This window comes from Abramis brama, assembly GCF_963993115.1.
Source record: "Abramis brama genome assembly, chromosome: 11".
NCBI classification, from domain to species: Eukaryota; Metazoa; Chordata; class Actinopteri; order Cypriniformes; family Leuciscidae; genus Abramis; species Abramis brama.
This window is the reverse complement of record NC_139973.1, coordinates 28,176,831-28,200,033: the sequence shown is the minus strand read 5'-3', so window position 1 is coordinate 28,200,033 and position 23,203 is coordinate 28,176,831. Positions and strand designations below refer to the sequence as shown.

General features: G+C 36.8%; 1 protein-coding gene across 5 annotated transcripts in view; it reads right to left on the bottom strand.

The window, feature by feature from the left end:
• Positions 1-6,087: 6,087 nt before the first annotated feature.
• setd5 (SET domain containing 5) overlaps positions 6,088-23,203 on the bottom strand; it is a 60,845-nt gene continuing 43,729 nt past the window's right edge. For 3 of the 5 annotated variants that reach the window (XM_084127785.1, XM_084127782.1, XM_084127784.1), the window contains exons 16-24: positions 14,885-15,130; positions 14,592-14,715; positions 14,216-14,478; positions 14,021-14,077; positions 11,892-12,374; positions 9,330-9,589; positions 8,855-9,000; positions 8,687-8,769; positions 6,088-8,566 (exon numbers count right to left, since the gene is read on the bottom strand). In XM_084127785.1, the coding sequence (XP_083983911.1) occupies positions 8,021-8,566; positions 8,687-8,769; positions 8,855-9,000; positions 9,330-9,589; positions 11,892-12,374; positions 14,021-14,077; positions 14,216-14,478; positions 14,592-14,715; positions 14,885-15,130 (2,208 nt within the window). In that variant the 3' untranslated portion in view covers positions 6,088-8,020. The remainder of the gene's footprint in view (positions 8,567-8,686; positions 8,770-8,854; positions 9,001-9,329; positions 9,590-11,891; positions 12,375-14,020; positions 14,078-14,215; positions 14,479-14,591; positions 14,716-14,884; positions 15,131-23,203) is intronic. The other 2 variants (XM_084127786.1, XM_084127783.1) reach the window with 1 other exon arrangement.

The following is a 23,203-nucleotide window of genomic DNA, read 5'->3' as shown; positions in this document are numbered from 1 at the left end:
CAGAATTTTGAGATTTCAATAGATGTGAAGGACTATAATGTGTTAAGAGCTCGCTCACATACTGGGGAGCTAAACCATTTAGTGCGTTAAGTTATCAGCAAAAATGTATACGATGTTTAAAAGGGAGCCAATGCAGTGTTGACTGAACCAGGCTAATATGGTCATACTTCAGAAAAGGTAGATTCAATATCAGCCTGTAAATGACTAACTCTGTAGGATCAAATTGTGTTTTTTTAACAAGCGGTTTAATAAAAGCCAGCTTAAAAGTTTTCTGTACGTATCCTAATGACAAAGATCTAGGATCTATGACCTCTGGAAGCATCTCTTTCAATAGCTTAGTCGGTGTAGGGTCTAACATACGTGTTGTTGATTTAGATGATTTAACAAGTTTAGACAATTCTTCCTCTCCTTTAGCAATGAATGAATGGAATTTTTCCTCAGGGAGACTACAATGCACTGATGTGATACTGTAGTAGACGGTTACATAGTTAGAATTTTCTCTCTAATATTATCAATCTTGTAAGTAAAGAAAGTAATAAAGTCATTACTGCTGTGCTGCTTGGAAACGTCTGGGGTTGAAGCTTTATTTCACGTTAATTTAGCCACCGTTTCAAATAAAAAACCTAGCGTTGTGTTTGTTTTCTCCTAAGAGGGATAAAAATTAGCAGATCTAGCAGCTTTTTAGGCAAGACACAAGTATGTCATGTAAAGTTATTTAGTGTGCTCGTATAAAACCAAACCAAACCAAAACTTACCGAATGTATAAAATGAATCAAAACATGAACTTTGGTTCGGACCTTGGTGCAGACTTTCAGGTGTGAAAGCTCATCTCCTGGCTGAAAAACTGTGCTAATTAGCAAATACAGGTGATTGGAACAAAATACTGGGGAGGACTTTTACTTTCTGAAACTGGACTTTACACCTCTGCTTTTAAGGATCTCATATCACAATGCTTATGCAAGCTTATATATTTGAGTTCAATAATGGGTCTGAAATTCATAGCTCTTCCATAAATTCCTTTAACTAAAGACCCACTCCGATGAAAATCATGTTTTTCTAGGTGTTAACATGTTCTTGTGGCATTTTTCTGATGTTAGAGGACATATCTTGAGAAAAATAAGTTCAAAGTTGTATTTCTGAGTATTTCTGCATTCAAATGGCTGTGAATCAGTAGCAGACGCTAAAATGCCAGCTAAAATAGACTGGAGTTGTGACGTAGTAACTCCACTGGGCGGTGCCACAAGCTCATACTCCCCTCCGCCCCCGCGGCTCAGGTTCTTCTGAGGAGTAGAGAAGACGATGGCGGATCAATATGGGGTGAGATTTCGGTCACAATTCTGCGCGCGCAAGATCACATTTTGAGCGTGCAAAAGGGCATTTCGCACGCGCGTGAACTGAGTTTTGCGGAGAAATGTTCGTCTCGCAGATAAGAAAATATTGCGAGCGAACGAAAATCAATTTTGCATTTAAAATAAGTATTTGGATGTGCGCGGACGTTCTCTTTCGCGTGTGCAAAGTTTCACTTTCTTGCTCCTTTCATACCAGCCGTGAGCGCTCTCTAAGCGCAGACAGCTCGCTTGCTCAACACAACCCAACGTTACAATATGCCATAATTCCAGCCAATCAGAGATGAGACTGCTAAATTCTGATTGGCTGGCTTGAAAACCAATCACAAGACTCCCTGCATCACCGACTGCGGAAGAGAACTAGTGCAGTTGAGTATATTATTTATGAAAAATATTCAAAAACTTAACTGTAATTCACTGTATTGTTGGCAAATTCAGTTCACACATCACTGCTGTCCTGATGGTTATACTACAAGACTTATTTTGTATAAATATCGTTTTGCGTATTTTTTACGATTATTATTTATGAAAAATATTCAAAAACTTCACTGTAATTCACTGTATTGTTGGCAAATTCAGTTGACACATCACTGCTGTCCTGATGGTTATACAACAACGCTTATTTTGGGAAAAATATAGATTTTAAATTGTATATACTATTGTAAATGTAGAAGTTTTATGATTTTTATGAAAAATATTCAATAACTTCACTGTAATTTACTGTATTGTTGCCAAATTCAGTTCACACATCACTGCTGTCCTGAAGGTTATACAACAACACTTATTTTGGTAAAATATATATTTTAAATTGTATATACAATTACTGTAAATGTATAATTTTTATGATTTTTATGAAAAATATTCAATAACTTTACTGTAATTCACTGTATTGTTGCCAAATTCAGTTCACACATCACTGATGTCCTGATGGTTATACTACAACACTTATTTTGGATTTTTTTTTTTTTAAGTTGTATATACAATTGTAAATTTATGATTTTTTTTAATGATTTTTATGAAAATATTCAATAACTTTGGACATCAGTGATGTGTGAACTTAATTTGGCAACAATACAGTGAATTACAGTTATGTTATTGAATATTTTTCATAAAAATCATAATAATTATACATTTACAATTGTATATACAAATTAAAATATATATTTTTCCCTAAAATAAGTGTTGTAGTATAACCATCAGGACAGCAGCGATGTGTGAACTGAATTTGGCAACAATACAGCGAATTACAGTGAAGTTATTGAATATGTTTCATAAAAATCATAAAAATTCTACATTTACAATTGTATATACAATTTAAAATATATATTTTGCCTAAATAAGTGTTGTAGTATAACCATCAGGACAGCAGTGATATGTGAACTGAATTTGGCAACAATACAGTAAATTAGAATATTTTTCATAAAAATCATAAAAAATCATAAATGTACAATTGTATATACAACTTAAAATATATTTTCCCCAAAATAAGTGTTGTAGTATAACCATCAGGACAGCAGTGATGTGTGAACTGAATTTGGCAAAAATACAGTGAATTACAGTTATGTTATTGAATATTTTTCATAAATAATAAACTCAACTGCACTAGTTCTCTTCCGCAGTCGGTGATGCAGGGAGTCTTGTGATTGGTTTTCAAGCCAGCCAATCAGAATTTAGCAGTCTTATCTCTGATTGGCTGGAATTATGGCATATTGTAACGCTGGGTTGTGTTGAGCAAGCGAGCTGTCTGCGCTTAGAGAGCGCTCACGGCTGGTATGAAAGGAGCAAGAAAGTGAAACGTTGCACACGCGAAAGAGAACGTCCGCGCACATCCAAATATTTATTTTAAATGCAAAATTGATTTTCGTTCGCTCGCAATATTTTCTTATCTGCGAGACGAACATTTCTCCGCAAAACTCAGTTCACGCGCGTGCGAAATGCCCTTTTGCACGCTCAAAATGTGATCTTGCGCGCGCAGAATTGTGACCGAAATCTCACCCCATAGATCAACACCTATGTGCGGTAGCGGGTTGCAATGCTAACTGTACGTTCACACAGTGGTGTAGTCTAGTTTTTTGTAGTGAGTATACTGTAATACCCCCCCCCCCCCCCCCCCCTCCCTCATACTCACCCATCCCAGAGCGTCACCCCATAAGCACCACCACACTCACTAATGCATACAGTATGCATCGACATGAAATTGAGAGCATTATGAAATATTAGGTGTTATCAACATGTCAATTTATTATGAGCAACACAAGACTTTAACAGCCAATGACATTTACAGCTGGGGAGACTGGACTGATTTTCTACTGTTTAGTGTTAATCACCATCTAATTTAGCCAGTTAAGAGCTACATTTAGCCTTAGATGTTATATGAATATGGTCCCTGAAGCACAGGTTTTATCAGCTGACAATTTTCCAAAAAAAATAAATAAATAAAAAAAGCAACATTATAGGCACAAATACAAATTTACTTTTAGAAATGGTGTTTTTTTTAAAAAAAAGAAGAAAAGGTGTTATTGTTTTGGCAAGTTTACTGTTTAAATTAAAACATGTATGAAAACTTGTGTGATATTCCCTTAAAATAACGTTTTAATAGATTTTATTTTTATTATTATCATTATTTTAAAATTCATTTTACTGTGCAATTTCTTTCTAATTTCTTTGAGTTAGACCGAACTTTTATTTTGGTGGGTTGTAGATATTTGAGTTTCTGTGTGTTTTAATAAACTATTATTATTATTATTATTATTATTATTAGGCCTACTTGAAGTATATTTCTGTTATAATTTATTCAAGTTATACCGAACTTTTATTTTGACAGGTTGTCGTGAAGACATTACAGTTTCTATGTGTAACGTTAGGCTATATGAAACGAATGAATAACGAAAGTTTTATCAAATGAAATGGTGAAATTCTCCTGCAGTGCGATGAAAGTGCACATGTGTATCCTATCCTACATCAGTGAAACGCTGAAAACACCACGAGCGTGATCACGCGTGCTTCAGTGTGCGTGTGTGTGTGCGTAGTGGAGCACACATTGAGCGCTCATTCCCAGAGACGCGTAGAACAACTGCAGTCTCTTTTAACTTTAATATTCACTGACACTAGTCCATATCGAGATTTGATTCATTGTACAGCACTACTTTTGATTTATTCATTCAAAAATAGCCAAATTCCGTGACGTTCTGCTTAGCAAGCTCCATTTGTGACTGGATTCCGCGATTCGGTGTCGCTTCGCAAACACTGACGGGGTGAATTTATGAATGAAAGTGAAAGTTCTGACACAAAACGAAGTTGTTACGTATCCTCACGATTTTTTAAGTGGGTATACGGAAATCCTTGGCCTTTTCTAGTGGGTATACGGCGTATACCTGCGTATCACGTAGACTACACCACTGCGTTCACACCGCCGCCGACTTGAGCGGCAAAGAAGCTCTGGCCGCCCTGTCAAGGACGCTTGTCAAAAAGTACGAGGAAGCTTGTTGACGCTTTGGCCGCTCTGACATAGCAGCATTCTATGTTCGATCATGGGAGAAGAGAAGTGTCACACCATGAAAAGTAAACAAAATAAACAAGCAATACATTGACACTAGAAACCTTTTATAATGACAGCATTTGTATAACCGTTTTGGTCACATTATTATTTATTATTATTAATAGTGAGTGCGCGCGCGCGGCCGAGGCTCTCTCTCTCTCTGCTATCTCTCTGCGTTCTTATATGCCCTGTCAAGCGCACCCTGTTAAACTGGCAGGACTTAAAAACACATGCAAATGATAAACTTTCACTCTGATGGTTAAACTGCAATTAATCCGATAATGATAGGAAACCCAGCAACGGCGATGATCAGCTTCTCCTCCGTTTTCTCGGAAGCTCAAGTCGGCGGCGGTGTGAACGAGGGGGAGGGTCGTCTCCGTGCCAACGGCTCCCCCCACAACGCAGAGGCGAATTGCTAATGAGCTACTGCCGCTCTGCTGAAGCAAAGTCCCAGAAAACGGCACAGGTTTTGTGATTTTGGCTAAAAACGGCATAATCATCATTTAAAGACCACTGAGAATGTTTAAAAATAGCTCAAAATATGATCGGAGTGGGACTTTAATAGGTTTTGGTTGATCACAAACATCAAGACCACGCGTCTCAGTCATTTTTCTCAAGTAAATTTAAGATGTGCTTCACATAAATTGTCAATGCATTGTTATATCAGAGACACTGAAGAAATTCTGTGAGGTCTTCTGCATATATATGTAGGTCATACACCAGTTATTTCAATCAAACCGGTAAAGCTGAAAGTAACCAGTAAAGTTTAAGCCTTTGTTTTTAGCACAGTGATTGACAGACAAGTAGGTGGTACTTCGCTGCTGTTCAAACAAATTTGACTACATGAGTATTTATACTGTAAATGCTATGTGGTCACATGCATTTTCTACCACCACAGAATGTTGAAAGTAGACAAAACTCATGTTTTGGACCCCATTTACACTTGAATTTAATATTGTCCACTTGTGACTGGATTGCCAAACACACATCTTAATATCTGGCATAAAGAGAGCTTTATGAGGCCATTTTTTTTTATTTTTAAGGCCTACCATAGACCTTATTTTGTAACTATTCCACAGGGTGTGTTTAATGGTTATATTATCTCTCAATGCCAATATCTAATGCAAATGAGCCTTTATAATATCTCACTCTCAGCTCTCTTTCCATTCAGCAATGTTAAGCAAATGCTTAAACTAGTTATAAAAATGTTCACAAACATTTTATTTAAAAAGCAAAACGTGATGCATTTTATGTCATGAAAAGGGGAAGGGTTCAAATTAGGTTAAAAAAAATAATAATAATACAACAAAAATATGTCTATGGATGCTAGAAAAGTGCCAAATGTTTGTGGTGTTAGGAAGAGGAGAATCTCAATCAAAACCGTATCCCAAATAAACCCAACCCTAACTGTTACAATGACACAAAAGAAATATCATGCAGCAAATTTGGTGTACTATATTTGTCTGAGAACAGAATGACACTTCACCCAAGTACACATGATCATGTAGTTAAGGTGCTGGTAAAGTTCAGATCACATAGTCTTTTTTTTCTTTTTTTTTTCAAGATTTTCTCTTTCCATTATATGAAAAAGACATTCATATAAACCAGTGAACTAAGGCTGAACACATTAACCCGTCATCATTTCAAGATCTTTTCACATAAGGGTAAAACAAAAACAGACAATCTTTTATATTGTTGTATTGTATAAATCCACCAGACAGCTATAGTTCTCTAGATGCAACAGGGGCATTAGTTTTGTTTTAAGTGGGGTCAAAATCCCACTACTGTGGTCTTCATGGCACATGAATTGGTGACCTTACCGTTTATAAAAGGTCCCATCCAAGGAAGGTACAGTACTATGCCTATTTTGATTTAAAAAAAGGCTGTTCTGTGAGCAGCTATTTAATTATAAAAACACTTAAATTTGAGAGACCACAGCAGCAGCACACTTGCTTTGTCTTTTTTACTGATCAAACCATTTGGCCACAGCATTTCTTTCCTCTCTTCCTTTCTAAAATGGTGGTTGGAATGCAAGGACTGGTCAAAAAGGAGAGTAAATTAAATATGAAGTGAGAGAAATGAAGTATACACTTTACAGGATTTAAAGGGCTTGGGAGGTACACACTTTTTTTAACGGAGTATAAACAAAAAAATTTCTGCAAAAAAAATTTCTGCAAAGTTGTGTGCTTTGCGAGTCACAAAGAGGGGCGTTTAACAATCATTGGAGACAAGTTAAAAAACAAAGTTTGAACTGACAATTGCAAGTTTTTACCTAAAGAGGCAATCATGATCACATTGGGAAACAAAATAAACAATTCAAATGGACCAACTGAAGCACCATAAGATCTGCTTGTCAAGTATTATATATCAAGTGAGTAGTGATTTTATGACACTAACGAGAATTCAACAGGCCAGAGGCCCGTCGGACCCTAACGATAGCTAGACACTGGAATGATTCAGAGTGAGGAAATAACTCACCGTTCACTAAGAATTGCTTTCATGTGCATTCAAAAACACCTTTCTCTGAGCCAAGTGTGCCATCTATGAGCACACTACAAAACTGTTCTGATGACGACGACTAATGACAAAACTGAAAATCGGAGAATGTACTCAGAGTCAAGCGTGTGAAGCATCTTAAAGAGTGCCATTTCATATGGTCATAATACCATACATTAGACATGAAGATCAGCATGATCACTTTTACTCTTAGATAAGTCTTAAACATGATAACCCTACTTTAAGAGAAAGTTTTGTTTCACCACTGATGCTTAACTTTCCTCTTAAATACTCAGCATGAACATAATTGTAGCATTTGGGTGAATTTTCAAAATACATTTAAATCTGGTTATATACTCCAAACTAGTTACTTTAATGTTCCGTTGATTTGATTGTTATGAAGTCCACACTAAGTTACATGTAACCGCAGAAATTCAGTTTTTGGAAAAAGATAAAAGGAACTGGGAAAGGTAAAGAAAAAAAAAAGAAAAAAAAAAGTAGACCATCCATACAGAACTCAATACATCAAATTACCGCTAACAACGCAGAGCTTCTCCACAGGTAAAAGTGAGGAGGATATCGCACACTTCTCTTTCTGACACACACACGCGCATACACACACACACACACACTGTGGGTCCTAAAAGGTCCCCGACTGTGTCCATACCCCTGGACCCTGTAAATTTCGTTGTGGATAGTGCTGTGCTCCAGAAGCTGTGAGATGTCTCGAGTTAGCCTGACTGGGTCTGTCTGTTCTCTGGCTGTGCACTCTGGACGACTGGGCCAATTTGGAGCCATAAGCACCTTGTGTGTGTGGTACTGCAGTGCTGTCCATTTTAAGGTGGCCTAGACCTCTGGTGGGTAGAGAAAGAGCAGCTGACAGGGTGCTGTCCAAAAGTTTAGCTTTAAGGCTTGAGGTGTCCATCCCACCTCCACTGCTGCTGTGAGGCTGTGGCACACACATTGTTGAGTCCACTGAGGAGATTGATACTGTAGAAGAGGGCGGGCTTTCTTGGGCGAGTGGGCTGTGTGTGGGCAGCTTTGAAGGATAGTAACTGGGCCTCCCAGAGCTGCAGCGGGGAGGAGAGGGGCTTACAGAGGGACAGAATGGAGAAGAGGAGCTCTGCTGGTCGAAGACGGGGCTTTCCGAGTGCTGATGGGATTCTGGCTGAGGAGGCAGCATCTGCTGGACGATCATTAAAGACAGATTTAATAAACTTCCGAAAAAAACGTTTGTAGTGTATGGGTTTCATGACATTATCTGAAATATCTGTTTTATCTCAGTTGTGCTTTGTGAATATCCTACCTGATGTGGGTGTACAGAAGGACTCTTTAAGGGAGAGGCCAGAGATGAGCTCTGAAGATCATACTTGTCCATCTCAACAGCATCTATCAAGACACAGAGAAGTACTCAAACTCTGCAGCTCACAGCATTCTCAGTTTAGTTAATGAAAACATGCAGTCCAATTCATACCAGTGCTCTTATCACGACTGCTGATTTGGTCATTCATTCCGGCATCTGCTCTTTTAAGGGCACGCTCTATGTTTAGATTACCCCTCAGGACACGTTCCAGAGCACCCTGTCCCTCCCTCAACCGCTCAACTGATGTAGGGACCATCCTGATAAACACACATTGCATTCACAACAACCGTTCATTAGGGATCTCTGAGAATGTGTATAAAGAGCTAGTGTTTAGCAGGACCAGGGTTTTTATTGTTAACTATTAAAAAAAACATTAATTAAAATAAAGCTGAAATTAAAAAAATATTTGACGAAAAATTTTGAAAATTAGAAATGTTGCCTTTGCAACTACCTGAAATAAGCTTAGGTTAAAGCACTAAAATTGATAACTAGAAATAGAAACTAAAACTGAAATAAAAATAAATTAAACCCAAACCAGATTGACATTTGTGTATTATGAATCTGTATGAATCTGTAATTTTCTCACCAGTGGTTGGACTCTGGTCCACCCAGTACTGTGGTCTGTGTGTGGTTTCCAGACCGGATGCCAGGAGGACTGACCTCCTCTATCTGTGGGAAAGTTTGCCTTTCTGGAGAGAACGAATTGTGCGGAGAGACTGAAGGCTGAAAATGCATGAGCGGCTGTCCTGGAGACTCTGTGCGAGGGCAAATGGAGCTGAGGTTTGTGACGAGGGGCCCTGGGTCCCGTGGCCCTTTCTTTCTTTCCCTGTACTCTAGCAAAGAGACCTAGATGGAAAGAATGTGTGTAAGAGTGACTAAAAGTTGCACATAGATGATGAACTGGCATGCAGTTCTGTCCTTCAGTACAATTTCTTAGTATACACATGCATCGTAACATTCACATGTTCACAGAAAGCAACACATGCATGATCAATTGATGTACAATGACATCATCTATAATTTCAACAAGTATGAGAAAGATACAGCATGCAGTACCCAATGCTGCCATTTAGAAAAGCACCACACTAAATACCACTACATTAAATGCTCATATTAACCCACTCAAATGCTGTATAATAAAATAAATACATGTGCATTTTTTCTTTCATTGCTAGAACCCTTGCAAATATAACATACCATGAAAAAAGTTTTAAACTAGGATTCTAGACTCTAGAACAAAAGCAAAGAAAAACCCACATACAAATACAGACAGATTCACCATGAGAAATGTTTGTAGATTACAGAATGAAAGCATCTGTGTCTCTGAATGAATACAATTGGCTCTGCAGCTGCTAACTTTTTTTGTTAAATAAATTTGCCCAATACAGATGAGGGAGTAGATCATCTGGAGATGCAAATGTTATGGACATGCACACTTCTAGATGGAGGCCACTTATTTCATATTCACCATGTTTTGCCCTGGCTTGAACTGGCCCCTTACAGCTAATGACTGGTACCCAGACAAGCCAGCCAGCTGACTACCAGCACTCACCATGACCCTCTGCCTTGAGAAAAGGGTAAAAGAAAGATTTTGCAAGAATTTTAAGAGTGAAGAGAAGAGAGAAACAGAGAGCAAATCAAAGACAGAACAAGAGTTTCATGCCAGATAGAGGACCACCGTTCATGATTTAAATGTATGTGAGGAAAAGGAAGGTAAACAGCAGAGTTTTTTCCAAGATTTTAGATGAGTTCTTATTTTAAACTATGCCAAGACTAGTCAAGAAATATCCACTCTGTTAATTGTAAAGGTGGGATTATGCGAAAGTAGAAGCACATTGATTGGTTAACAGTAAGATGCTCCCCAAATAATTGAAGGTTTATTTCATCTGAATAGTATAGTATGGAAGCTTGTTTACACCACGAACACACACACAAAAAAAAGTTAAAAGACTGTAAAAGACTTTTGATCGAACAATTTTTAGTTTAAATGAACATCTATATATGAGATATTAACTCCAAATTGCAAGATATGAAGTCAGAATTGCGGGATATAAACTTACAATTGCGAGAAATAGAGTCAGAATTGTGAGATATAAACTCGCAATTCAGACTTGTTTTCTTGCAATTGCTAGCTTATATCTTGCAATTCTGACTTTATAACTCGCAATTGCAAGACTTTTTTTTTTATAAAAAAAAAAGCTTCTATAGTTTTGAGGTAAAATAGCCTAATTTATTGTCATTGGATAATAGTGATGTGAGAATTTAATGTTGGAAATTAAAAGTTTTTATGTCTGTTTGTTAGTGGGTGATTTCTGAACAGAAAATGTAATTTATTTACAAAAAAAATAATAATAATAATAATTTATTATGAAGTGAAAAGTAGACACTTGGAGTAAGACCCCTATCCCCATCCCCATCCCCATCCAATTACAATCAGATGACAGTTGGGATAAAGGCTCCGATACACAGCAATCAAAATCTCAGAATTAACTGATGTGATGTCATTTTTTAACAAAATCACACCAAAATGAAGTTTCTTTTGGAAGTTTGAAACAGCTTGCCAAAGTGAAATCTATGGCAAAAAGTTTGTCATCGTTCCGTGGTGATTATGTAATAGGTAGCTGTGCTTTGGGGCTCCACCTGCTTTTTGATGTGGAAATCTTCTCTGGTTCATTTCCTCTGTTCAGTTTATCAATGTCACACATGAGTAAAAACATGAAAACACTGGAGAGTTTAATACTATAAAGCTAATGGCAGAGCTTGTGCAAACATGCACATCACTATGGATCAGATGCTTCCTTAACTGCTGTTTTCTCACCACTGTCTTTTTTATTGAGGAAAGTGCACAGCACATATTTACATTTGCATCTAAAGACCACTGCTAACAGTATGGGAGGCATTGTGATGTTTGCTATTTCTGCTCAGGTATTTTAATCTTTTTTTCCCCCTAAGCCAAGAGTGAAAAAGAACTTCACTGTGAGTATATCAGGGTCTTAAACTTACACTTGGGGTCATATTACCCCAGTGGTAGGTTAATAATATTGTGCTATAAGAACTTAATTTTAAAAAATCCATTTATTTCCATAATATGCTAAATTAAAAACATAGGACTTGTAAATGGACAAACTAATGTGGCAGTAATACTTGCCTTCTTCTTCTGTGGTGGATTGCTAGGGTGAGGGGATGTGCTGCTCTCTGAATATCCACCTCCGAACTGTGTGTCCAGATACAGCGAGAGAGAACCCGAACCCGCCTCCATCAGCAACCCCTGGCTGCTCATTGTGCTAAAGTCAGAGTCAGCTGTGGAAAAGCCTTCCGATTGTGGAAAGTGTCTGTCACTTACAGGACCAGTGGGTAGACTGGCATTGAGGGGAGAGCAGGTGTAAATGAGGTTAAACTCTGTCCTAAAGGCCTGTTCTCGGGCCTGTGCCTCACTGGCATGCGAAACCAAGGAAGAGTCACATAGAGAGGACACAACAGCTGAGCTGCGGGGAGTCCCACCACCAGATCCATTGAGTGAGTCTTGAGCAGCAAGTGAGAAGTCTTCTGACACAGGAGCCGGGCTTCCCCGGCTTGTGGAAAAGTCAGGGAAGGCAGTGACTCGTGAAGTGAAGTCTGGTCGCAAACAGGGCTGAGAAAAAAAAGGGCGAAAAAAAAGTAAAAAAAAAAAGTTTAAAAATCAGGAAAATATTTCATTCTGTTTCAAGTATTTTAATGAAATTTTTTACTGGAATTTTTCAGTCCACAATATATTCCAAGAATGCAAAATATACGCAAAGCGCACACAATTGGATTCCTGCCGAATAAGGGAGGTACATGAGCCCAAGTTTACTTGTATAGCGCATTTCCCACATGCCTGTAGTCAGTTTCGCTTTAAATACTCTTATTTAGGCTTGCCGTTTATAATAATTAAAGTGGAATTTATCATGTAAACAACAATTATGTTTACTTTATACCTGCATTTTCCATTCCTGTTCTGGATCCTTTTAAATTTAAAGGATTTGTTGTGGAGTGGGAACTATAATATAATATAATATAATACATGATGATAATACATAATACAATGTTTTTATCTACTGGCATTTTACATTATTTCTAAATGAAACAATAAAAGGTAATACACAAAATGATACATAGTTATTCACCAATACAACATGGTTGTTTTTCTCTCTCAAACAATGCAATTTTGACCTGGTGTGGCTTATTTTCCAGAAAAAAAGAAAAAAAAGTTAGATACTATGCTTTTTGGAAAAAAATTTTTTTTATCAACAATCTAAACTAAAATCTAAAAGCAGTTTTCTTAAATTTAGTCAAACTACACTTTCTGCACAATTTCATCAGAACCTTAGTATACTGACTCATTTGAACAAAACTCATCCATCCAATAATCGCAAAAAGCTTTGTGCTTTGTTACTTTTGATACAAAGTCGTCTCAACTTTGATCAATGGATTCTTTTGCTACTTTTTAATACACCGTGATACTGTAAACACAGTTTAAGCAGCAGCACGGATCAATTGCACGTGAACCGATCGTCTCATCTCCTCTTTTCTACAGCATGAAATAAACATGGGTGAACACCAGTAAGTATGTTGAAAGATACATTACAACTTATCGAAATGAATCCAGTCTCATGTGATCGCTCAATCAGCGTTTCAACTAGGGAAATATGTCAATAAAACAGCTTGTAACAGGCTATTCAAATGTCCATAAACTCATTAGTTAGCTAGAAAAAAATAACTCAAGAGATCATCCCTTTGCTCAATGTATATGTTACCGGCAAAGTGTGTAATCCGGCATTCTATAGAATGCCTAGGTAATGTATAGAATTAGGTAATGTATTTTTTGCAAAAAACATCAGGAATTCTATACATTGCCTAGGCATTCTATACAATACCGGGATTACACACTTTGCCGGTAACATATACACTGTATATATTCATTATTTCATCACTGTACATATTCATTATATTTTTCCTTAACCTGTTAGTGATGTCTTCATAATTTAATGTATGTTTGAATAAATCTGTCATGAAAACAAGTTATTACTGTTTATTGTCATTTAAATGGTAATATTACACGAATAAACTGGAGTAGATACAATTATATTATTAAAAAAATAATTTAAGTTCATTTAAATGTTTGTACAACTTTTGAATTTTCATTTCAGTGCATCCCTACTCTCAGAAATGGCAACGCCAGCCTTCCAAATTTTAACATGCTATATTACAAAGCAAGCATTAGCCCTTCCATGTGCATGTATAAGCATTGAAACTTACTTCTGGAGTCAGAGATTCTGATCTGTGCACAGGAGAAGCCTCAGGAGAAGAGATGTTCTGTGAAAAAGAACCAAGTTTATATTATATATATATATATATATATATATATATATATAAATCTTATATATAGCTATTGTTTTCTATGACTACAGCAAATCACAACATGAGGGAAGTCCATTTTATATGTGTGTTCACCTCAAACTGTAGAGGTGTATTGCAGCGGCTGGTGGGCCGGGATGTGAGTGGTGAGAACGGAAGCATGGTAGCATTTAGCTTCTCCACTTCCCCACCTAAATAAAGCGAGCAAGGATTTAGGAGCGAATGAAGAGGCGTCAATGGAAGTTCAGAGGGCAGAGGTGGGGTGATGGGGGACAATGGTCGTAACAAGAGTTCAGAGGGTGGAGCTGCAATTTCCGATGGACACTTCAATTTCCTCTTCTTAATGGGTCCTGCCAGCTCTGAACGAGAGGCAATATCAAAAACAGAAAACAAAAAACAAAAAAAAACATTAATTAGAACCCTGAATACAATTCACATTCCGTTGTCTCAACAGTGGAGTAAGAGCCATTACCAGGTTTAAACTGGATCGAGCTGCTGGTGCTGCTGGTGTTACTTTTGTGGGAAGAATTGGACTCCGTTCCATCCTCCAAAAGGCCAGATAACATGCTCTCATCCAGCGCTTGTTTCATCCACCTCTGCTCAGACAGACATACATGCAATGTAGCCACAATAACAACAACGTTGAGTCTTTGGTCAATTCCGCTACGTCTAATTCAAGCTATGTCTAAAAAAACAAATATGAGCTGGAGAACTCTACAAATTCATTTTCAGGTGAAACTTGAATGACAAAGCAATTTACTTTACCTTCTTGCAAGAACCATATGCTGGGTCAATCATAAAGGGTCGCCGGCGTCTTTCGGGGTTAAAGGGGGAACCAAAACGAACATAATGTTTGGGGGTGGTACAGATGAGAGGTGAATGAGATAGTCCTGGCAGCATGTTGAGGGTGGTGGCCAGAACTGTGGGGTCAGTGGTGATGCGTAAAGGGCGTTCCACAGACTCCTCCACCCTCTCTGGAACCTTGTCATTTAACCACTCGGTCACCAGGTACTTATAAAAGAGAGAGAGAATAAAATGTTAAATGACTACATTTACAGCTCTGAAATTAGTATGAATGTAGCAATTTTTTAAAAGACACTATGAAATCGAAATTGAATTATTATCATTTTTTTATATATTTGAATATTTATTATAAATGATTTATCCATGGACATTACATTTTTTTTTAAACATTCATGTGCCCTCATAATATTTAATCAAATACATTGATATCCGTGATGAAATGTACACTTTGCTCAATACCAGGCAATAATCCCCCCTCTCAAAGCAACCTGTCACTCAGATGAGATCGCAGCAGTTAGCAAATGATCCAATCTATTCCTGATGGACAAAATCAAGTCCAGTGCTACATTTGCTGCTACAAATCAAGTCCAGCGCTAACTTTAACTAGAAGTATTTAAAAAGTACTTGTACTGTACATCCTAAACCTAAGATGGCAACAAAAGAACAGAGGAAGGGGGGGATATTTTTGCTTTTTATTGTGCTAAAGTGTTTCCCTGCCTTCAGCCCTAAGCACTGGGATGGGCTCCAGCCCAGCTAACAGGGAACGTTCTCAGAACATTGGCTAACGTTCTCTGAAAGTTCTCTAAAAGTTATCAAAAACGTTCTTGCTGTAACGTTATTATAATGTTGTGCCAACGTTATATGTCATTGATAAACGTTCTAAAAACGTTAGCATTAAAACGTTATTCTTACGTTGTTAGTGGAACGTTTTAAAAACGTTATTATGTTAAAAAATATATATTAAGAGAAAAGTTCTCTCAAAGTTACCAAAGTAACGTTGTGCCAACATGTCATTGATAAACGTTTTAAAAACTTTATTATGTTAAAAAATATATATTAGTCATTACAAATTAGTTATACAGCTTTTTATTCTGCAAATCAACTTCAGAAACATAATTTGTAAATCCAGTGACACAACTAATGACACAATGCACTGACATTATTTAACTATTTCATTAAAATATTTTTTTATGGTCAGAAAAAAAAATCCCAGAATATTAAAGAATTATGTACAGGAAAATAGCAGTATTCATTTAAGTTGAGTGCATTTTGCTTGTTGTATGAATTAGACACTTTTATCACAATGCTGATTAACTTAGATAAAAGTTCTCTCAAAGTTACCAAAGTAACGTTGTGCCAACATGTCATTGATAAACGTTATTCTTACTTGTTAGTGGAACGTTTTAAAAACATTACTAAATTAAAACAAATATTAGTAATTACAAATTAGTCATACAGCTTTTATCTTCTGCAAAACAACTTCAGAAACATAATTTGTATATACAGTGACACAATGCACTGAAATTATTTTTTTGGGTTAAAATATTTATTAAAATATTATTATTAGAAAAAAATCCCAGATATAAAATAATTATTTATTCAACAGGAAATAATTCAAAAACTACAGTCAATTATAAATTTGGTTTTACCTCAAAAAAATAAATAAAATAAAATAAAAAATACAACTAGCGTTTTTAATAACTTTTGCAATTACAGTCAAAGAGAAAACAGGGAATGTGTTATTTCCATAGACTGTAGTTTTATCTGACCATTCCCCACATTACCAAACGACCTGTTACCTAAGATGGGCGTGGTTTTGCAGCGCGGCACGAACCGTCAATTAAACACAGCGTCAGCGGGACAAGACGTCGGACACGGAGACGACAGCTTTTAGGTAAGTTGGTTGAATTTTGCGTGTTGTATGAATCAAATACTTGTATCAGTGCTAATTGACCCTTCGCTAAGCCACGCCCGAAAACCGCCACAGGCCAATCGTGGCTTAGCAACCGTAACTAGGCGCGGGAGGTCTGGCAAGCTTTCGAGCGAGAGGGAAACATGCCGCGTTGTGCGTATGGATTGTGCAAATCTGATACCCGGTATCCTAAAGTTTTGGACGGGGTGGTGGATTTTGTTCCCTTTCCGAAACCTAAAACCCAAGGGGAGAAATGCCGGGCGTCATCTTCATTTCTATAGCGCTTTTAACAATGTAGATTGTTCCAAAGCAGCTTTACATTGATAATAGGAAATTAAAAGTAAAGTGTTTTGGCTTTATAGCAGCTCTAGAATAAAGTTATTGTCCAGCTCGTGGATCAAGCAGTGTGATTAAAGGCAAGACGGAGGCTCACTGACATAACTTAACGTTACTTAAAAATATATTTCAGCATTTTGTTAATCGACGGCCAAACTAGTAACGTTAGCCCAATCCGATGGCGACTCTCCCGGTGTTAGTTCTTCTAGTAAAAGTAAAAGGTAGTTAGTAAAAGGAGGGAACATCAGGGGGCTTGCCGGAGATCTCCAAGGAAAAGTTTGGTATGCAAACTTAATCAGTTCATAACAGTAGTCACTTATGTGACCCACGACGTGTGAGCGTTAGCCTGGCGCACTACAAATATAAGCGGGAGAATGTTATCATTGCAAAGTGGTCAGGCTAATGTCTTGTGTTTATTCCACGATACATATGGATAAGCTGTTTGATTTATAAATATTAGAATATTTTCACATTTCACTTACCCTGCTGTGCATGCACAAAGCTGTTCCTCAATTTGTGTGTTTCCCATTTGAATGGTCAGTGTATGAGGCGGCTGCTGCTTGCGCTGGGGACCTAACGTTATAGACTTTAGCTTCAATTTTGATGAAATTATGTCGTGGATATAGCCCTCGAATGCATACTGCAGTCTTGCGCTCTCATATTTTCACCTGTTCGCCAAAAATGACTAATTATCTCCTTAGGAATGTCTGAAACCAGTGCATACATACTGTAATAGACGTGCCAGGCGCAAAAGCTTGACAGGCGTAGCAACAGTAACTAAGGAGGGCGGGGCTTAGCGAAGGGTCAATTAACTTAGTTTTGCAGCAGTTGCTACTGTTTTAATAAAGTTAACTAGATCATCAGTTTGCATGAGCTGTCTTGAGTAACGTAAACTGCTCAAGCAGTCCACAGAGCAGTTAACAACACTACACAAATATGTAACGTTAGTTAAAACTGAAGAATAAACGCGGAATTACATTGATGTCTTTATTTAGATTCACCTTTTCCAGTGTCCTTGTTCGCTTTTTCAATATAGCTAAACTGATTTTAAATTGAACGCGTTCTTGAGATTCCAAAGTTAATCGGCTAACGTTAGCTCAATTAGCTTAGCTATGGTCTGGGTATTTCCCCCTCCAGTTATCTGTTTAATGTGTCAAGTTCGTAATATTGAAATCTGTAACTTATTTGTAATTTTATCGTGTAAGTTGTCCACAGTGTTTGCAGTTTTACAGGTTATAACAAGCTCCTATGTGACATTTAAAAAAGGAAGGATATCCCCAGGCTCCTCTTAAATTTGATATTTGGATCGAGCACTTGACAACAGTAATGGACCCTTTTCACAGACTGTAATTACGCGTTTTAACAACCATCAGTATCGTAAATTGTGCTAATTTATAATATACAGTGTATGGAAGGCCATATTTTCAATTCCTCCAGGCAGCTATTTTTGGGAAAGTACTAACGTTATCTATTTGAATTGGGGAATACTGAAATCTCAAAAACTGCTTAACAAACTCAGTTAAATAACATATTTCACTGAGAACAACACTGTTTGCCTCTCTTGCTCAAATTGCGTTAAAATTTGTTGAAAACAGTTGTAAGCACGAGTTTCTATGGTAAACGGCGCCTCTGGCGTTACAGTGATGCAGAGCCGTTGAAAGAGAGTTGCGCACAACTTTGATTTCGTGGTCACGTGGTTCATGTAGCTCAAGTCCCTCCCCTTTCGGTGGAATACCATGGGACCTTAATTTGGAAAAATATTGTATGGTAGCCAATGGCGAGACAACAAATATTTTGATCTCGTTTGAATTGTGCCCTGAATTACACATATGATGTTTGTCAATTTAAAAGATACATTTTAAAGTCAAGAAAGTCGCAGTTTGAAAAAACTGTTGAGGTATAAGACTGTGAAAATACATAATTACAAAGACTACAAACCCAATAGGCGCACATGTGACGTCATACCTTTTCGCTCAATGAATGAAGCTAACTTTACTGAAGCTAACGACTGTCTGTTTCTATAGTCTTACGTTATAATTAGGGCTGAGAAATAATTAATCGCGATTAATCGCATCCAAAATAAAAGTGTGTATACATAACAGGGTTTCCAGCAGAAAATGTGTTAGTTAAGGTGGTGGTGGGGTGGGGTGGGGGTTTGCATACAGACTCTGAGGGGGGGAGGGGGGTTCCCAACATGTTCACTGGTATGGCGTTCGCTCAAAACGCGCTCCAACATTACATTTCTCCTATAGGCCTATGTGTTGTAGCCCAGTCATTAAAGAAAACGATTTAGTTTCATAATTTATTTTTAAATTATTATTATTATTTTTTATTTCATCTATGTTGATTATATGAAAAGCATGAGTAAGATCTAGGCTTGCTACGATAGTCGGTGTTACCTGTGTTACACGGTGTTCAGTCGCAACACCGGTTTCATCACTTGCCCACTGCGGCACCGCAAAAAAAAAAAAAAAAAAGTTTAAAGCGTTAAAATTAATTACGCAGTATCCGTTTTTTTTCTGTCACCTGTTGACTATAGCGTTGTATGATCACGCTCTTATTAATGTGAATGCTTTTAAACCATTCAAGCGCGACAAGACTACGAGACCGCGCTGTAGTCCTGCCTATTACACACACACACACACACGACCCACAGAAAAGACGCGCGTCAGTATCGAGTTCTCTTTCGGGCTTGAAATGCGGAGACCTGGAGTGTTATTTAAAAAATTTAGTTTTAGTCATATTTTGTAGTTTTTTTTTTTAAACTTTCGGATTCAACCCATGTTCTCAAGCAGTGAAATAGAGGACACTGACAACGCGCTGACAGACAGGACCGAGCAGGTAATATTTAATGAAACAAAGTCTCAACTTTCAAATTTGGTCAGTCAAAGAAAATTAAACAATAAATAGGCCTACCGTTTTGTGGCTCTTTAAACGGTCGTGACAGATTGCCTCAGTTAAAGCCAAGATCAAATCCACCGACGTTAATCTAACTCTCCTGACTGCTTTGTCGGACAAAAATGGTGGATTTTGATTGGTCAGACTCAGATCGCATGTCACTCAAACTCCCTGAGAAGGATGAATTGACGCTAATTTAAGCACCAACCTTTTAAAAGCCATGTAAAAAAAAATAAAAAATTTGACGACGTAGTTGAGGCGGCAGGCGTGTGTTGCTTAGGCGGCCGCCTTAGTTCCAAAGTGCTGCGGGAAACCCTGCATAATATATGTGTGTGTATGGTGTATAATAATTTTGAATATATAAATACACACACATGCACTTGTATTTAAGAAATATTTGCATGTATATACTGTATATAGACTTAATGTATATGTAATGTATATTTTATATAAATATAAACATTTTATATATAAATAACACATTTTTCTTAAATATATACATGTGTGTGCATTTATATATACAAAATAACTATACACAGTACACACACATATATTATGTAAACACAGACTTTTATTTTGGATGCAATTAATCGTGATTAATCGTTTCACAGCCCTAGTTATAATCATAACATTACGCCAGACAGCAGTTTCATTATATTCGCAGCAATTTCTCCTAAATATTAACGCATAATATGCATTGATTACTAAGAGGACCACATTAACTGGGGCATTTTATTCTGGGGAGTGATGGAGAGACAACATTAATGTTTTTCTTGAGTTTAACCCTCGTGCTTTCCTATATGATAATTGGGTCACACACTTATGTGACCAAACAAGTGTACCTTTTCATCAATTCAATAAATGTACTATATTTTAGTTCAATAATGATTTAATATTTTAAGCTTTTTGTTACTTAATAATATTTGTGCAATAATTATGATCCATTAATGACCATTTAAAATATTTTTGATTTAAGCAAAGTTATCATTAGATTGCAGTTTTGGGGTGTGGCACGGCTCATTAATGCAATTTAAACTTTAAGAGTGCGTTAAAATAGAAACAATACAAAGTCCTTGAGCATGAAAAGCAGTATAAATTTAGTAGCATCTGGCTTAGGCACAAGAGCAGAGAGCTTGTCTCGTATCTTCATGTTTTCTCCCAATATTCCAAAGCAGATTAAACTTTTTGTAAATTGTCAGAAAAAATAATTAGATATTCTGCATGAGCAAGTACAGCATCCCAGTGCTTTTATACTAATCTCACCACACTTTAATACAACACTGTTTTATTTTCTCCCTGCAGTGTCTCCGGAGATCCTCTCAGGGTTCAGTCCAGTCCAGTCCAGTCCGATGTGCCGGAAGTGGAAGCTGATGTGATTGTGGATAATGTCATTTAAAATGTGTGTTGTTTTTTTAGCTTGCTGATATGTTAGGGTTAGGTAAAGAGGCAGTTTTAGTTTTGTTTCATGTTTAATTATTTTGAAGTTTAATCAGTTTGTTCTATGTTTTAGTCCAGGTTTATTTTCATGTTAATTTCATATTTCAATTTAACCCAAGTCGGTTTCAATTGTATCTGTATATTGAAATAAACTACACTTTGGTTCACTTCAGCTCGCCTTCAGTGGACTACATTACACACAGACATGATTCATGGGTCTTTTTGATTTTAATTATCTTTCTAGATCTTTTGTCTTAATTTTAAAATCTGAAAGTTCTTAATAAGGTGCTTTCATAAAATGATTGTCATATATACATTATATGCAAAAACATTGATAATGTTTAAATGTTTAAACAAGTGAATGGAATGTTTTAAGAACGTTTTTATAATCTTAGAAAAACATTAAGAGAACGTTTATATAACGGGAGAATTGAACGTTCTAATAACGTTCTTATAACCAAGGAAAAACGTTAATACAACGTTTATGTAACAAGATAATTGAACGTTCTAATAACGTTTTGAATAACGTTCTTATAACTAATAAATAACATTAATACAACGTCTAAAAAACTGGACGTTTTGAACGTTCCTAGAACATTCAGAAATAACGTTTTTATAACTTAATGGGAACATTATGGAAACATTCTTATAACCTAAGAATTGAACGTTCTAATAACGTTTAAATAACGTTCTTATAACCAAGCAAGAACGTTAATACGACGTATATAACAGGAGAATTGAACGTTCTAATAACGTTTTGAATAACGTTCTTATAACTAAGAAATAACGTTAATACAACGTCTAAAAAACTGGACGCTTTGAACGTTCCTAGAACATTCAGAAATAACCTTTTTATAACTTAATGGGATTGGGAACGTTATGGAAATGTTCTTATAACCTAAGAATTGAATGTTCCAATAACGTTTGAACAACGTTCTTATAACCAAGCAAGAACGTTAATACAATGTTTATATAACAGGAGAATTGAACGTTCTAATAACGTTTAGAATAATGTTCTTATAACTAAGAAATAACGTTAATACAACGTCTAAAAAACTGGACGCTTTGAACGTTTCTAGAACATTCAGAAATAACGTTTTTATAACTTAATGGGAACGTTACGGAAACGTTCTTATAACCTAAAATTGTTAGCTGGGAGCATCCCCATGACCCTATAGAAGACAAGATTGAAGAGGGGATGGAATGAATAAATAGTGTTAAGGCCTGGACACACCAAGCCGACGGTCAGCCGGCGGGCAATATCGGGCCATTTTTCAGCATCGGTCGGCTTAGTTTTTTAGTTTTTAGTTTTTTCATTGGCTCTAGTCGGACGCAGTCAGGGTTTTTTTTGGGCCGATTCAGCATGTTGAATTGTGTCGGGCCGTCGGTGAGAGAGAGAGAACTCTGGCTATTCAGCTTAGCGAACGAGCCAGTGCACGAGAATAACAGCAAAAGGGATGAAAGCATGCAAATAAGTCAAGACGGTACAGACAGAATATAATTTTACAGAATTTAAATTATAATTTTAGATCATCTTACCAAGCATTCGAATGCACAAATATGTTCAAAGTGATAAGAATGATTGATATTCAAAATGGTAAGCAAGCGCTCTGTTTACGGTTTGTATATCTGCAATCCTAGCCGACGAGAGGCGTCAACAGTGTCAGCTTTCGTCACCGCAAGTTCTTTGATGTCGG